General features: G+C 45.2%; 1 protein-coding gene across 5 annotated transcripts in view; it reads left to right on the top strand.

Moving 5' to 3' along the window:
- LOC111873593 (eukaryotic translation initiation factor 4 gamma 3) overlaps window positions 1-17,320 on the top strand; it is a 133,247-nt gene that overhangs the window by 55,055 nt on the left and 60,872 nt on the right. For 4 of the 5 annotated variants that reach the window (XM_023868432.2, XM_023868431.2, XM_033755119.1 and 1 more), the window contains one exon: window positions 16,425-16,706. In XM_023868432.2, the coding sequence (XP_023724200.1) occupies window positions 16,425-16,706 (282 nt within the window). Of the gene's footprint in view, window positions 1-15,464; window positions 15,494-16,424; window positions 16,707-17,320 lie in introns of all 5 variants that reach the window. The other variant, XM_023868430.2, reaches the window with a different exon arrangement.

Consider the following 17,320-nt stretch of genomic DNA (forward strand, 5'->3'; position numbering starts at 1 on the left):
GCGTTACTTCTAGACCAACCTTACTAGTGTTAAGTAAAATTTCTGTGTTTTACATTATGATATCTGTGTTATCACCCAGTAGATTCACATCAGCCTAGACCAGCAGCTCGTGTGTGGACCATTTAATATTAGCCTCTGGTTTTCCTGGACCATCCTAATGGCATATTATAAAGCAAAGTTGAAAAGCAGTGGCAATAAATCATCTACTTCTTTTTGACCATTCTGGATTGGAAAATTATCAGACAAGTCTTTACCTACGCGGACTTTACTATACGTTTCGTTTAAACTCGTTTTAATCAGCCTAACTAGTTTCATGGGTACCCCAAACTCTGTGAGAAGTGTACAGTACTTCCCTTCTAACTGAATCGTGGAAGGGTGAAGAGACGAAGATGCGGACTCGCGCTTGTTGGCAGTATTACAGATTTCTCCAAGTCTGTGGTACCTCCATCGTCACTGTCGATCGTGAACTACCGCGAAACCCCGAAATTCGTAGTGAGGAGAGATGAGAACTCCGGGAAAAGAGTTTCTTGAACTTACTTGCACGTTATATGGAAAGTTCAGCTTGTGCTTGCTTGTAGATATAATCACTAGACGCTTGTACGTGAATTCAAGTGCTCTGATAATCGAGATTGCTAGTCATGTGGCCAAGTGCTGCGTGACGTATATGTTCCAGGTAGTGTAATTGCTCTGATAATGTGAATTCTCAGAATTTCTGGGTTTTCGAACTTTGTCCAACTAGCAGACGTTTCGAAAACTCCATTTCAGTCCGCAGCTGAGGGACGAGACGTTTTGTCTGTTGGGCCCCGTAGAAAGAGCTAACCTCAATCACTGGACAGTCCGAAAACCCTGTAATTCGGAGTGTTATACACCATCCTGAGAACCCTTTAGGGTCTGTAACATGAATAAGTAAAGTAAAGCTAAGCTAAGCTAAGCTATCCGTGTAACAGGCCGTGGAGGCCCGTAGGGTTTTGAGATGATCAGTTTTATACCAGGCTGCCGTTGTAATGTCAGTAGACCTGTCGCTGCTGTTATAGTCAAGTTGTGACAATAGGAGATGTGTATACGAGTATGTGATATGGATGATTTCGTTGTTGGGAGGTTATCATTTGATATCCCTCTTTATCTGGTTCAGTTTTCCTGCATTTGCAATCGTTGTGTGTATTGGTTGTATGCTAAGGTAGTATGTGGGATGAGAAATTCATAATTGTGGCCTTGTAGGTTTATGATATTCGTTTGGTACGTGAGCCGTACAGTTTCGGAAAATATGCTGTCTCCATCTTCAGGGTTCACTTCAGACAGCATGAGTGTCCGATACCATGGTTCCCACCGACCAAACTACACGGTATCGTGTTCCAAAAGAGCACAGTAGGAATCGTCACCACCTTAAGAACATCTTATAGATATGTGAATTGTATACAAAATTTTTAATCGGAAACCTGAAGAAAGTGGACTATGTGGAAGTCCTGGGTTTCGATTCCAGAATAATATATTGATAATGTGGAATATAAACAACGCCCGTAGCTAGGCAGCATTCTAACAAGCACTAGTGTACTAACTGGAAGAGATGACCTTTACGCGGTCCTTTCGACAGCTGGGTAAGTCGTGTTTGCAATGCAGTCCGTGCCGAGGCGTTATAAGCAGGACAAGTCTAGAGTTTAGTTGCTTGCGAGACATTCGCCGGCCAGTAAGGACGTGAACGAGGCAGCTGAGGGAGGTACGGCGTTGGAAGCCGATACCAGGCAACGCCTGGTGAAAACGCAGAAGACCGAATAGACTTAGTGCGTACGGTAGTGAATTGTACAGTGTGGATTAGTGATGGCGCTATAGTTACTTGTAGTTAAAGTTTTACCCATGCAAACCCCGTCTATAGTCACTCGTACGCTAGTATTGATGTTCCCACTGAGAACCCTTCAGAATTGGATGTCTGTGTGTGACTCGGGACAGGGTTCAGTGGTAGCCTTGAAAGCAGCAGTGTGCTACTACTTGCACAAAGGAATGGAATTTTTTGACGAGGTGAACGGCTGTTAGCTTCTCAATAAGAGCTGCTGCTGTTTCAGAGCAACGGTAGCTTAATATAAAACCCAGTCTTGAGTAAATATGCTTTGTGGATTTGAATTGGTTCAGATATTCCAGGGCCTTGTGAAGTGTTCCGCTCTGGACATGCAACCTGCGCCATTCTGAATGAAAGCAGAGTGGCCGTTGCTAGTCGTTGGAAACACATGACCGTATCTTTAGCCCTTTGCACCGTTCATCTCTCAGATGTGTCTATGATTGTGTCGTGGATTGTACATAGCCTAGATTCCTGACTGGTGCAACTGCACGTATCGATTTTTGTGTCCCACTCTTAACCCTCGCTCCCTTACTCCACGCCCAAGCCGTAACTTACCCCTTTCGAAATATTGGCCTGAGGGCTGTTGAACTGATTTCCCCGCAGGCGACGTGGTCAGCGTGTCTGTGACGTGGTTCTGGTTCTGTTTGTTGTCTTGATTGATTGGCTCGTTCAAGACAGCGCACGAGGGTCACTCAACACCCTTCCAGAAGTTGGTCCTAAAGACGGCGGGTGTTAATTTACGTGACAATCCGCTTCTAAAAGTAGGGACTTTGTGGTTAGGGACCGGTTCTCAGAAACAGTAGCCTTCATTCAGAATTATGCCCTGGGGTGGATGATTTATGTATATCGCACAGTAATAATGAATGGTGGAATATTTTGAGACGGTTTCTTGGATTTCCTTGTGTCAATTTGAGGAGTTTTCGATCGTGCATGTGGCTCGTTGCAGCGCATGTTTCACGTGGGGTTCTAAGTTCTGATTATCCAGAACTGACATCCGTGAGTTGATGTCGTGTAGTTCGGTAGTTCAGCGACGTCGTGGAGGAACATACTCCCCCAATTATCTTTGTGTTGTCTGCATGGCTTACTGTTCGAGTCTGTAAAGTTGGAGTCATCACTCTTCTTCGAAATGTCTGTGAACTTTTGTCAGACCACATGGAGTCACATCCCAGAGGGCAGCGCTCTTAAAAGTGCGAACTCCATGTTGTGAGAATAAACGGGTGTTATCGAATACTTTTCCAAGTGCGTTCTGGCCGCATCCGCCACCGAACTCACTGTCCACTACTTATCCATGGCATTTCCGGCGGACAAACCACCTGAGGCTAAAGTTGCCAGCTCATCTTCATCGAGCGCAAAACATAATTCCTGGAGCGTTGTCTCTTCAAGTACATATTCATAAAATCGTGTCCTGCTCAGTGGGATACACGTCTAATGCCTAGAACCTTGTGTTGAGATGGAAGGGGGCCACGGAGCTGGTTATTATTTCACTTGTCAGAAGAAATTAGGTTGTAGACATGCGTTTGCAGATGTTTGGAATACCAAATAATGTTCTCTTTGCGCATAAAAGCGCACAGTCGTTTGGTAGACTTAGGGAATGCGGTTATTTCCGATGTTTCAGTTTTGATCTGTTGCAGCGATTGAACAGCGCACGAGAGTCAGTAAATAGGTCACGACTGGAAGTAAATCAGCTGTAATGGACGTAATTGTTTTCTATGTGCATCACTAGGTAGCAGCACGGTGCAGCTTCATGACAATCTAGGTAACAGATGCGCATGCACATGTTCAGAGGTTGGTTTCGGTAGTCAAAATGGTGACCGTGCCTGAGGAGTGTAATGTAGAAGAACGGCGTTCTGTTGTGCGTGTTTTGTGGCCAAAAAGACTCGCAGCAAAGGATATTGTGACGTGTCGGCTGTGTGACGCGACACGAATAAATTGCGTGGGTCTTCGGATCGGAACGAATTCTTTTATTGGACGTTTATTTGTACACACGCTCGTACAGTTATTCACTTAGAGCGGTATTACACCGTTTTTTAATGCTAGTGGGGTGGGACTGAGTCCCTTGTACTGCGGCCACTTCTGGCCTATTGTACCAGCCCCAGATGATAGGTGAGGGTGATTGTGGAGTAGTTGGTGGAATGAAGATTGGCAGGGGAAACCGGAGTACTCGGAGAAAAGTTGCCCCAGGGCTACTTTGTCCACCACAAATCCCACTTTACCAGGACCCCGGGATCGAACCCGGGCCGTCCCGGTGGGAAGCCAGCGACTAACCGCTTGAGCTATGGCGCGGCCTTAGTATACCGTTAGTACACTCTGGAACTCTTCTGCGAAGTGTGAGTTGAACCTGCTTCTATCTCGCTAGAGTCGAATCCAAAACTGTGAGTACAGAACTCAGAATCTCTTGTGATACTTGCCATACCCGTCATAACTAAACTACTGAGTCTGAGTCTGAGTCTCATTTTACGATCGACGGTCAGTCGGCCAGTCTGTTTTGGAATGAAGCACGCACCTGGGGCTTGCGACCAGATCTTTATTACTGGCCGGAAGTAACGGTCGTGTCTTTTGTCGGCCCCCTCTCTGACGAGAGGACGGGTCTGTCTTTTATATATGCTGCTGGTCTTGCCAGTGAAGTTTTTCTCGGGTCCGAGTCCCTTGGTACTCGAGACCATATTTTACTGTCTCAAATTTGAGATTTCCCATTTCGTCGCCACATTGGACTCGCAGGGTCACGGTGGAGGTATTCGAACCCGCCTCCACGCTGGCTGCATACTAAACTATCAAAAAGTCAAAGTCACATTGCGACTGTCGGTCGGTCAGTCAGTCAGTCAGTCAGATAGTCATGGTATCGAGCCCAGTCTGGGGATTACGACCAGATATTTGTTACTGTTTGACAGTTTCGGTGTTGTTTTTGTGGGGTGACGTATCCTACGAAAGGACGGGTCTGTCTTTTGTCAGTGTCATAGTCTGTAGTGGTAAGTCATTTGTCATAATGTAAATGATATTTACGTTTTACATGTTAAATATACTAATAAATGTATATAAAATATATGTAGGGCCTATGTTAGTGCAGGTTCAGTACAGCAGATTATGCTCTATTTCTAGTAGCTTGCCCTACAACGGCAGTCTAGTCACTTGAACTGTCATATGCTTGACCGCCGCCAAGTTTAAACCTCTTATACTTACAACGGATGAAATTAACCCTTCAATAAGGTATTCCGTATTCCGTCCGAACACTCTTATATATCCAGCATTCGGACGGAATAGGGAATACCTTATTGAAGGGTTAATTTCATCCGTTGTTACGCAACGAACAGTCCGTTGCTTAGGAAATATTAGCTTTGTAGAAGTGTTTGGCTTCATCCGTTGTTACGCAACGAACAATCCGTTGCCTAGGAGCTGCTAACATTACTCAATACAGAACACCTTGAAGAAGTGTTTGGTTTAATCCGTTGTTACGGATATTCCTACGCAACGGTCTGTTGGTATTCAGTTCGTCGCTATGGGAACTCAACAATTTCCATGTAATTGTCGCTGAAGTATGCATTCCCATTATAGCCGTTGCGCAGTGATGGACAGCATATAGCACGTCACAGTATTCATGAAGAAATGCTTCCTGTTCGTAAGAAAGTTCAAACTGCTAGGTCGAGAAATGGCCGAAGACGTTCGAAAGTCGCAAATGATGCCCGACCAGGTGAGGAAGTTGCTGAGACAACGGTCAAAAAACTTCTTTGTTGCGGGTTTCCACGCACTGGTAAAGCGATGGGACAATTGTAACGCTGTTGGTAGGGTAATGGTTTTGTTTCCACGTTCGAATATCACACGTTTTACGTTTGTGACCTATTTACTGACTCCCTCGTACTTACACATTTGATGTACCTCGCCACACATGAGACAGAAAGGAAGAAAAACGTGCCATTCATAGTGTGTGTTTATCCTGTATGCAAAATGTTACTTACTTACTCGTGGAGCTGAGCCCTTCTGGAGGAGCCGCCAATTCTGCAGCTACTCAAGAATTTCCCAGCATTTTATGGAACCCGAAGGTTCATTACCGTGTTCACAAGAGTCCTCCACTGGTCCCTATCCTGAGCCAGATCTATCCAATCCATGCCATCTTATCTAAGATCCACTCTAATATTGTCCACGCACCTACGCCTTGGTCTTCCCTGTGGTCTCCTTCTGGCTTTCTCACCAATATCCTATACGCATTCCTCATCTCCCCCATTCATGCTACATGACCTGCCCACCTCATCCTCCTTGACTTGATCATTCTAATTATACTTGGAGAAGAGTACAAGTTATGAAGTTCCTCATTATGCAGTTTTCTCGAACCTCCTGTCACTTCATCTCTCTTCGGTCCAAATATTCTCCTCAACACCCTGTTCTCAAACACCCTCAGTTTATGTTCCTTAATGTCAGAGACCAAGCTTCACACCCATACAGAACCACAGGCAAAATTATAGTTTTGTATTCATTCATTCATCAGTAATCTGTCAGATGACAGGTCCACAGTCTCTTCCAAAAAAGTTCCTCCACATAATGCGATCTTCTGTTTTTGGACAGAGACTATCCAGGAAAAGTGATAATGTGGTAGTTTTTCCATTTGCTTTCCACATCGCAGTACAACAGCCGTTCACACCACTCTGGTCACGCCTGTTGCTATACGAACTTGAACCATCTCGAGCAGCATTTGCTCTGTGCTTCAAGTCGCTGCTGATGACGCTGCTTCCGGCATCAGTTTTTGGTTTTTGGTGTGTCTCTTCGTCTGATGCCTACCCTTTGACCTGTCCAGCAAGGGAGGCCCTGCCAGTAGCTACGCTCCCGCTGGTATAGTTCTCAGGGTCCTTGGCATACTGAAACCCCCTCACCGCGATAAGTTGGAGCCAACAACGCGACGGATAAATTCAGGCAGGTCTCGGATTTAGCGAACAAGTTTATTGGCCAATCTCCTCCACACTTGTATATTCTAATTTTTATGTTTTCGGACAGCAGACGAGAAGACAAAAGGTTCTGGACTGAATGGTAGCAAGCATTACCCGAGTTCAGTCGCCTCTTAATTTCCTTCTGAATCAGGTTTCCATCTGTTATCGTTGCAAAATATTACCTTTCTAAAATTTGTCTTGGTGTTAACGGTTCGGAATTAATTTTGAAAGTGTGCCTGTTAAATATACATGCTGTAGAACTCCGTGGGCAGGGTGTCGGTACAGGATGTTTCGAAAAAAAATAATGCTCCAGGTGAGGTTCAAGCTGAGAAGCGCACGCCGCAGATGAGACCACGGTGGCATGTGGACTGGCCAGCCGAGCAGTTTAGCCAGCGCTTGCCCCACACGTACGCCGCGCGAAGCAAGTGTATTCAGATGTTCGTTGTCAGCGTCAGCGTGATCGTCATTGACGTTAATACTGTAACACATGAAATGGGGAGTGGGGATCCGTGGATCGATGACTGGCCCCACAGAATATCCGCTGGAAACATCTTCAAAGAAGCTGCCAATTCTGTATGGACCATCCCACTCGAAAAAGAAGTCGCAGGTGCGGACACCGTTCTCTGATTTTGGCAGTTGAAGGTGGTTCAAGACCATCCGTTTAGCGCCCTCCTGGAAGGTTTGGTAGTGTAAATACCTGAACCGCGAAGTCATTTCCGGTGTATCGCAACTCAGTTGCGACTTGGCGCAGTTTAGATGCTGCACTGAGTGCAGTCTGCCCTGTGCTTGACTAAGCATTACATCATGAAGGCGTATGGAGGAGTGGGTGTGTAGATCCACATTTTCCTGACCTCGGCACTAGTTGGAGGTGAGTGACCAGTTTAACGCCCCGGCCGCTTTACACCCAGGGAAAGACCCCACGGTGTCCATTGGATAGGCGGTTGGGTGGACCCCAGAGCCGATCTGGATCCTACCGGGACTCGAACTCTAACCCCCCGGTCGTGCACCCCGTAGCCAGTCGCTATACCGACTACGATATCCCGGCTCCCTATATCATAATAATATGGTTGCATTAATTTTTAGTATGTGTATGGAACTAGATTGGAGATTCCAGCAAAGCCGACTGTATTTGTTGTTTTACGGAATGCGATGGAGTATAGTCTGGTAGGAATATGCTGGCACCACAAGTTGCTTGTTTCTTGCTATTTGCTTGGATTTTCGACTTGAAGATATAGGCAGTAGGTACCTCCGAAACGTGCGCGAGCTTCCTCCGGACTACACAGCATCACATTACACGACATAGCACTACTGAACATGTGGGTTGATCTTTAGCTCCTTGCCGACAGTGTAGAGGAAGCCGGTAAGGCACGTGTCCCCCTGACACATGCCGGGATTATGTACGTAGTTTGTCGTTGCCGTTGCATAGCCGCAGTAGCAACTTTCCGAGTACGCTGTCGCGTGCTTGCAGGCCTGTGAGAGAGGCATCTCAATGCCGTTACTGTATCCACATCCAATTTAGTGATAATGTGACATGTTAAGGAAAAGTTGACCCTGTGCTTAATTAAGCACGACGCGATGAAGGCGTGTGGGCGAGTGGAAGGTAGATCCACGCACTCTTGACCTCGGACCTGTGTGGACATGAAGGGTCAGCTGCAACCCAGCACACATTGTATAGGAGGCTGTGCGTGCACCAGAGGCGCTCTGTACCTTCTGGAGATCAGTTAAATCTCGTTACCGCTGCCGGCAATCGAACTCCGATTACGTGTTGTTAGCCCTTTACAAATATACATGGTTATTTGATGTTAGATCATATAGAGCGTCATTATAACTGAAAGTTCCATTGTAAGAGGTCGTATTGTGTGGATTTCAACATATTTCCGAATAATATCAGATGTGGATTGGATTCGTGTGGCCCAGGATAATGACCAATGGCGGGCCGTTGTGAATCCATAAAATATTTGGGTCATTCTGAAGTAGCTGAGCAATTGACGGCTACAGAAAGACGCAGTTCCGTGGTTTTGGGTGGTGTACAGAGCGCGCACACGAGTATTGTGTTCCACGTGTCGGGATCAAGGTTTGAAGAAGCCGGACTAGTAGAAGCCCCTGCTCATAAAGTGTTGGTCAGTTCATATTATTGTGTAGTTCGGATTCTAAGTATTTGGGGGCAGTACTGGTACTTGAAACTTTACGATAAACTACAAATATAGTCCTTTGTGTTGTCACGTTTGATGCATTGCTTAATTGTATATGTAATTGGACGGAACGCGCACAAGGAAGCGGTGTTGGGCTCGATTTCCTGCTTGTGTTCTGAAGGCCAAGTTACAAGACTTAAGTGTGCACAGCTGTCTTGAAAACCCATGAGGTTTTGTATTGTTCCGTTTAATTTAATTAAGGACGAAAAAAGAAACCTGTTTACCGAACAAGTGTCAACTCGTCTGATACATAGTCGGGAGGTTCCCGGTTCTGGTCTCATTGATACATCGACTTTCTAGTCTTTATTTTTATTATTTTTTATTTTTCCGAGGCTTTCCTCGTTTCCTCGCGGCAAATTCCGGTCGAATAGATAGTCTGGGTTACTGACGGCGTCGTTCTCACTGTATCATAATCTGTTTTTACTGCGGCAAGTGAAGTAACTGTGACTGTACATTGTTGGGATCCGTTGCAAGGCAACTCCTAGTAGAGACATAGGGAAGACTTTTAGCTTGTGCCGTAGTGAGAATTAGAATGTGAATTGGCGAGAGCGCTCTAATGACATGTAATTACGAGTTTAAGAATCCAAGAAAGCCAATTACCAATCCGAACCCTGTGTATAGTAAATAAATACGTGACAGTGTCAGTATAGTGTATATGCTCATAGCGAAGATGAAGACTGATGAAGGAACCCAGGTAGGCACGTTGTGTTCACTCGAAGATCGTCTTTATCGTGTTAAATACATTACCGGCAACACGTGTGTCCAGCAGCGTTGGTTCCTCACATCACCGAGCGCGTTTTTGTAATGGCCATGTTTCGTATTCAGGAGCTATCGCATTCGACCTACGGAGTAGTACCGTCTGGCCGTAGATTTTGCATCGTTTTTAGTCAGTTCTGGGATGTCTTTAAGGTCGAACACGGGTCGTTTCCGTCATTGCCCTCGGCTCATTTGTGTCTGCCGTTGCCCTTCTACGGAGGAATGTATATTTTCCAGAAAGTTTGCAGGTTACGTTAAGGAATGGAATCAGCACATACAGCGTGAAATCCTGTTTCTTGTGACGCTCTAAACTTACTTGATATGTCGACCGTCCATTCTTTTTAGAGGCACTACCAACCTCTCTTTGAAGACTGGCGATATTGATCTTGAGAACTGACCCGTGATTAACATGAACATCAGAGGAGAGAATGCAACCGGGGGTGCACTGTGTCCGGGAATTGAGGTTTCTGCTCCCGGATACGGAGGTAATGAGTAACTAGATTAATTTAGAGTCGATTAGACACCACAGATTATCGGTGTCCTCTCACCCGGAGAAGGTTGTGGTGTAGCTGTCATTTTTGTTTTGGCGTACCTTCCCCCCCCCCAACAATTTTTTTTTTGGAAAGTTATTCATCCCCTCGTGTGTGGCGTGGTGTAGTGTTTGAGACGTAATTTCGTTTGTGAAGTTCCGAGTGAACATAACAAGTAGCGTAAGCGTTATTGTGCGTATCTACGGGTCTACCAATTATCGCGACATAAAACTTCTGGTTTAAAGTTTCTATAGAATTACGGGTATAACAATTACATTTTCGGGGTTACCATTATATTCGAACTTAGGTGTTTACAGAAATCTTCCAGGTGCACTTAGTATTACTGCATTTTCGGCCTTTGTCCATCGTCCGGTACCGTCGGAACCAGTTCGAATATACTTCTGACGTTTTATAATACTTATTTATACGTGAGTGGTTTCTATTTGAGTAAAGTGCCGTCCATTTCGACAGTGTTAGTACTTCCGACACACAGGTTCGATGCCAGATGTGTACATAGTGTTTATATAACCTTCCACCGTAACCATCAAGGGCCCATTAGTTTAGTCTGTATTCAGACGAATACTGGTAACGTGCGAAGAAGTGGTCCGAACAAAATACATAGTAGGCATGCGCATTGCTGACCTGTCGCCAAATTGTCACATGCAATGGTTTCTTCCTTATTGGTTCAAACTGAGGACCAAGTAGGTCTGTAGATTTCGTGCTCATGTTCTGCCCCTTTTTGCCATCCCTGTAAATGGGCACGTGTTGTGCTTGTGATCCGCAGGTTCCCTATGTCGAGGGTATAGTGTTTTAGGGCGGACTGTTCGGGGGTTGGCAAATCAGTTCGTCCTAGCACAGGGCGCTTGTTTCGTGGGGTTTCACTTCTCTCGATCGTTTCTGTGTAAGCGGAAAGAATCCTTTCCGTGGTAGGAGAGAATGTACCTTTTAATGCACTTGCCGTTGTCTTGTTAGAGATGATGTAGTGCGTGTGTGTGTGTGTGTGTCTCAACTTGGAAGATGGAGATTATAAATTTAAATATAGAACAAAACTTCACTTATTCGGGAAAGCAGTACGAATTAATTTTAGGCCCCTTTTATATATGACACAATTACATGATCATGTGTGTAAGTATTCTTTTTAGTGTCGGAAAAGTATTGTGGCGTATTTGCTCTATGCAGGAACTGTTGAGCCACAGAGGCCTAGGGACACGCGCGCAACGGGAGAGTTGCGGATTGTATCGGCGCATTGCTAGGCGACAACACTGAACGCTTGGATAACGTAACAGGAAGGGCGAGTGACGTCACACTACGCGAAGCTCGGTAAACACCCCTCCCCGCTAGACTGTGACGTCACATAACAGTGGAGTCCGTGCAGCTACCGTTGCTAGGCAATCTGTCGGTAAACACGTCCAACAATATAGGCTGATTCTGTGTGGTCCGCGAGAGGACTGTGTAAGGGGGTTGAATGCAAATGTGACTTTGACTTTGACCTTGACCTGACACCCTCAGTCTTATGTTCCTCCCTTAGGCCCCCCATACACACACAGTTTGGCTTTCCGATCGACCTTACAGGCAAAACTGACAGTTTACCCCCTCCATTTCCTCCCCATACACGCGCAGATAAAGCGGCAGGCTTCATGCCACAATCACGGTCTTCCAGCCTATAATGTTGAGTCACACACGTCACGTGCTACGGTCCTGCAGGCAGAACTGACGGACTGACGGGTTTCCCACAGGCCAACAGTCCAAACAATTGGCCGGCCGGCCGCACCACACACGTCAGTTTTGCCTTTCAGTCTTCAACTGTGTAGGCCGAACTGGAGGCCAAACTGTGTGTGTATGGGGGCCCTTAATGTCAGAGACCAAGTTTCACACACCCATACACGTGACAGTATTGTGGTGCGTCAGCTGTTCTATCGGTATTGTGAAAGGTCGAATATACGCGGTGGTTGATGCAACAGCGAAACTGTCCACACTTGTTCTTCAGTTAACCCTAGGGATGTGTGTTGGAGGCCGATGATACGAGGGCGAGTCAGTAAATAGGCAGACGCGCATGCGCATGTTCAGAGGCACGTTTCAGTGGTCAAAATGGTGACCGTGCTTGAGGGTATTACCGAAGAGCAGCGTTCTGTTTTATTTTTTTTTGCGAGAGTGTTCAATGCAAAGGATATTCAACAATTAATGTTTGTTTACGGTGGGAAGTGTTTATCTCGTTGAGCCGTTCATAACTGGGTGGTAAACTTTTCGGTGATGGCGAACGGGCCGAAACGGAGGCGCGGAAATGGCAGAGCAGTCAAAACACTTGTTCGTATGCAGCGGCTTTCGGCACGCTGGTAAAGCTTTGGGACAAGTGTACCGGCAGATTCGAAAGGGTTGTGACGATGATGGATGACACACAGAATCACTAATTCCAAGTGTATCGGTGTTGGTGGAGGATATGTTGAAATAAATGTTTTTTTCCGGGTTCCAATATCACATGTTTTACCTCAACTATTTACTGACTCCCTCGTTCTAACCCCACCAGAGCACCGCATGGGAGAAGGAGTGGCTTATGAGTACAGACAGCGTGTTGAAGCTGCTGAATGTATATGTCGAAAAGTTTTAGAATGTTATTTTCTTTATTTGAATGCGAATGTTAATTCTGTTCACGCATCGTGCCATGTGCTTGCTGGGGGGACGTTTGGACCCCACTCCCCTGCAGCCGCGTCCCTTTGTAACCGCTAGCCAGAAGGTAAGAACCGGTTCTGCTGAAGGAACTGGTGAATTGTACTTCATTCCCCTGTCTCTTCGGCCTGCACACTTACTGGAAGTTGCTCACAATGCAGTCCTATTCAGCAGATAAAATTCACGTCTGTAACAGTGAGGAGAGGAGATGCTCGGGCTTGGATGTTGAAAGTACGGCCCGCAAGTCGGATTCGGCGCAACTATTTGCTCCAGCCCAAGAATTAGTTAAGAGCTTTGTACGGTTATTTAATGCCATGCGACATGAACGGTTTTGCATGTAAGGTTGAATGCAGCTGGGACGTAGCAGCATCTTAACGCGAGCACACCTAACTGCACGTGACAGTCAAGTTACAAGTTATTACACGTCCTCATGGGACATTTAATGGTGATCGATTTGGGACAGGGTCATACTGTTATGGCAGTGCCTTTGTTTAAGGTGAGAGCAGAATTCAATGCCGTTGGTATCAGCTCCAGCTGAAGTACTGCGAATGCTCAGTAATATGCATAGTTATGCTTGCAAAGTTAGTGCAACGTTTAACAAAGATGGTGAAGAACAGTATTTTGTCAGGCTTTTGGGATCTGTTGGTTTGTGCCTAATTAGCGGCGACGGAATCGCCACATTCAAGACCTTGCTTCCTAACATCAGTTTGCTTTGAAGTATTAAGGGTAATATGTATAAGTTTATCTTGAGATGCAGGAACAGGGGAGAAACCGAAAAGTTTTTGTATTGGAAGGGAAACTTCAATTTTACACCCGAAAACAATTTGCAAGAAGGAATGACTTGGCCATCTGAGCATAATAAACCATTCTTGAAGTGCGTGTAGCTGAAACATTTTGCCCAGAGAACAAAATATCGTTTGAAAATATAAGTGTATTCAGAGGAATTTTATCGTGATGTGCTAAAAGAGTTAAATGGCAGTTTTCAGGCGTTTGACTACTTCAGTGTTGCACCCAATGGTGGCACAGGTGCAGATGCACAGCTGAGTACCCGAGTTGCAAGGAATGATCAAGGAGTGTGTTGCCAGTAGTGATTTAAGTTATGCAAGGCACAGCTGGTGAAAATTTGTATGATTCATCTTGGAACAATTTAATTCCTTTGGTTACAGATGAATCATCGCCATTGGCAGGTACAAACCTGGACTTCTGTAAAGGTACAGGGTGCAGTACATGAAATGGATCCTAATGTGAAAACTTTTTTTTTCGCTCGGTTATTCACCCGGTGGTAAACACACTCCAAAATTAATTTATATTTGAACAATATGACAAACACAGTAGGGGGTTAGAACTGCATACAGTTCGTATTTCTGTTGCGTCATTTGCATGTACCATACCGCTTACTCCAGTGCTAAATGGCTTAGCGACAAGCAGACATACTGACATTCTTGGAGGTGAAACGGTGAAAGTTAATTATCTGATGTACCCACACTTGAAAGATGAAGAATTCGAGGTTCCCACATCGGTGGCTACAAAGAGTTCTGTTGTATGGTATATAATGCCATGTAGTCCGTTGAAAATTGGCTGACGTTTCGGAGGAGCCTGTTGCCTCCTTCAGGGTCGAAGAAGGCAGTATGAAGCACGTATCAAGCAGAACGGCTGCAGGTATTGCTGTGTTTGCGTCAGTTTATGTTATCGTTTTGAGGACCGAGGAAGAAATGTGTGTGGGGCTCCACTTCTGTGTGCTGTGCTACCCTAACAGTTTTAATATACGCCGTCTGTTGTTTCATTGCCCCATATGGTTAGACTGATGACCTTGTATTGATCGTGAAAGGCCGATTCACATTTATTAGGAAGGATATTTGTGGAACATGCGTCTCACAGTTTTGTCTAGTGGCTTCTGGTGAGAATGGTACATTAAAAATGAAATTTCGACTTTTGATGTACCACATCAGGGGACTTGTAACTGGATTCCCAGTTCAGATCTCTGTCTGAGGACATGTTGATCTTTTTATGGTTTTTCTTATCCAGGCAGATTCCAGGATATTGCCTCACGTTATGCCAAAACCACTTCCTTCCACGCCCTGTTGACTTCATTATTCACCAATTATCCTGCAGTTCTTCATAATTTGTCCTGACAGCATCTTTAAACAAATCATAGTAAGACCCGTGATACTTTATGTCTTACAACTTGCATAAGCCACGTGCAGGATTTGTTCTCATTTTATAATACATTTTGACCAGTATGATGACATACGGCATAACCCCTGGTTTGTATGGTGATCCATTGTGTGTTTCCAGGTCTGTTAGCAGCCACTTAGCAAAATTCACTTGGTGATAACGTTTAGACATTCCCTTAGTCTCGGGCAACTCTGCCCTGCCATGTCTGGAGCCCTGATAGTACAGAATTCAGGTACTGGGCTCGTGTGCAGTTTCGGTTTGAGCTGGCTGGTTGGAATGTGAGGTGTGAAACGTACAAGCACTGTACACACCCATTGCATGGGTGCTGCTGAATATAAACCTGTTCAGTATGTTGTTTTGTTTCCAGCTTTATTTACAATTATATTACCTTAACTGATGTCAGGTTTATTGCGCGGTCCTCTACCCCACAAAGTGAGTATTGTTATAGAGTTGTTACTGTTTGCACAGTGACCATTTGGAGCGGTTGTTGGAAACTGTACCTTCTTATCTTGCATTCCTACTCCAGATGAATGTGTTGACTTTTTGCTGATACTTGGAACATTCATGTAGATAAAAGGCTGCTGATATGCTAACTGTGGTTGAAGCTGAATGTTAGAAATATGACTTGAAGTGATTCCTATAATCTCAGGTCCTAAATCAGGCGCTGTAGGAGAGTAGGTGTTAACTCCCATGCAAGTTTCTCGTTAAAATTTGCAATTCACATCAGGAGATGCAGGGGCAGACCATCTTTGTGTCCCATAATTGTATGGTTTCATGATATTTGTATGCATATTAACCTGCTGCACTCTGATTTTGAATCGGTGTGTAGAAGTGGGCCCAGAAATTGTGGTGTCAGGGATCACTGTTTTACTCATGCAGGGATAAGTTCAGTTTTAAACCCCTCCCATGGGCCAAGTTTGACAGCTGTGGAACATCTAAGTGTTCGCGTGTCAGTGGCTAGTTTTAGGGTTGTGGAGACTGCACCTCAGGCAAGTCTAAGTGGGCATTTATTTGACAGTGGATGTAGTATACTGTTGACTTGGGCTGCACATTGGACTGTGAAGAGGAATTTGTCCTCCCATGTCAATGCTTAATATGCAGTATACTGTGTAGATTTTTATGATTCATTCGAGACATTTATTTCCATATGTATTAGTTAATTTTAATAAGAAGTGCCAAAATGAGCATGTACGAGTATGAGGTGCCTTTCAATTGCACTATATAGCTTTCAGAATTGAGAACTTGATAGGTGAGTTCAGTGTATTAAACCTCAAATCGTTGCATATATCCCTCCTGTTGACTTAACAATAATTATCATACTTATATGCAATGCATTAATGGCGATAATTGCTATATGTTGCAGGACCAGAGGTTAGCTTCCATGTGCCAAATGCTGGTTTCCCCCAACAGCAAGGAGGAGGGGCTGGCCCCCCAAGTGCACCCCAATTGAGGGCTATCCATCATCCACATCACAGTGGTAGCCCCTCACTCCCACCGCCACACCAACAACAGCCTCCTCCACAAGCGCAGTCACAACATAGTGGGGGACCCCAGGGCCCCACACCAACTTCAACCCCTCCAGGACCAGCTGAAATGGGCAAGCAGGGTCCACCACACATGCAGGGTCAGCCACCATTGCAGCAAGGTGAGCATCACTTGACTGATATGCTGGGCAATGAATTGGGACTCGCATCACTGTTATCTTTCCCATCCTGTGTCCCTGAGATGGCTGACAACGTGGTGCTGGGGACAACAGTCTTTCATTAGATGAAATGGATGCTGGAGCAGGCATGTCAGTACACAGGCTGTACAGATATGGCGTGCCATTACACAGTGTAAAAGAAGTGATGTGGTGTGCTGTAAGTGCACAGCAGATTATTCGCATAAGAATACGCCACAGAATTTGTTGGCATGCTGCAAGGCTGACTTTATCAAATCTGGCGAGTAGTTGTCATAAAATTTGGTAGGTTTATGGCATTTCTTTGCGCTAATTAGTAATGAAGTTCTGTTTGGAGAAAACCAGCACTGCTGGCAGGGGAACTCCCATGCGCTGTTCACTCTGCAGTTATGCAGTAAAGTACTGCTGTGCTGTTGCAAGCAGCACCTTTCTGTCTCACAGGAGCACACCGTGATGCTGTATTATTATGCCTTTGTGCATCTGTGTGCCAAACAACCAGCCACGATTTTACAAGTAAATTAAAACTGTCCATTTACATTAGTCCACTGGCTAAATCATCTACATATTTTGGTATGTAGACT

The sequence above is a fragment of the Cryptotermes secundus genome, unplaced genomic scaffold, assembly GCF_002891405.2.
Source record: "Cryptotermes secundus unplaced genomic scaffold, Csec_1.0 scaffold631, whole genome shotgun sequence".
In the NCBI taxonomy this organism is placed as follows: Eukaryota; Metazoa; Arthropoda; class Insecta; order Blattodea; family Kalotermitidae; genus Cryptotermes; species Cryptotermes secundus.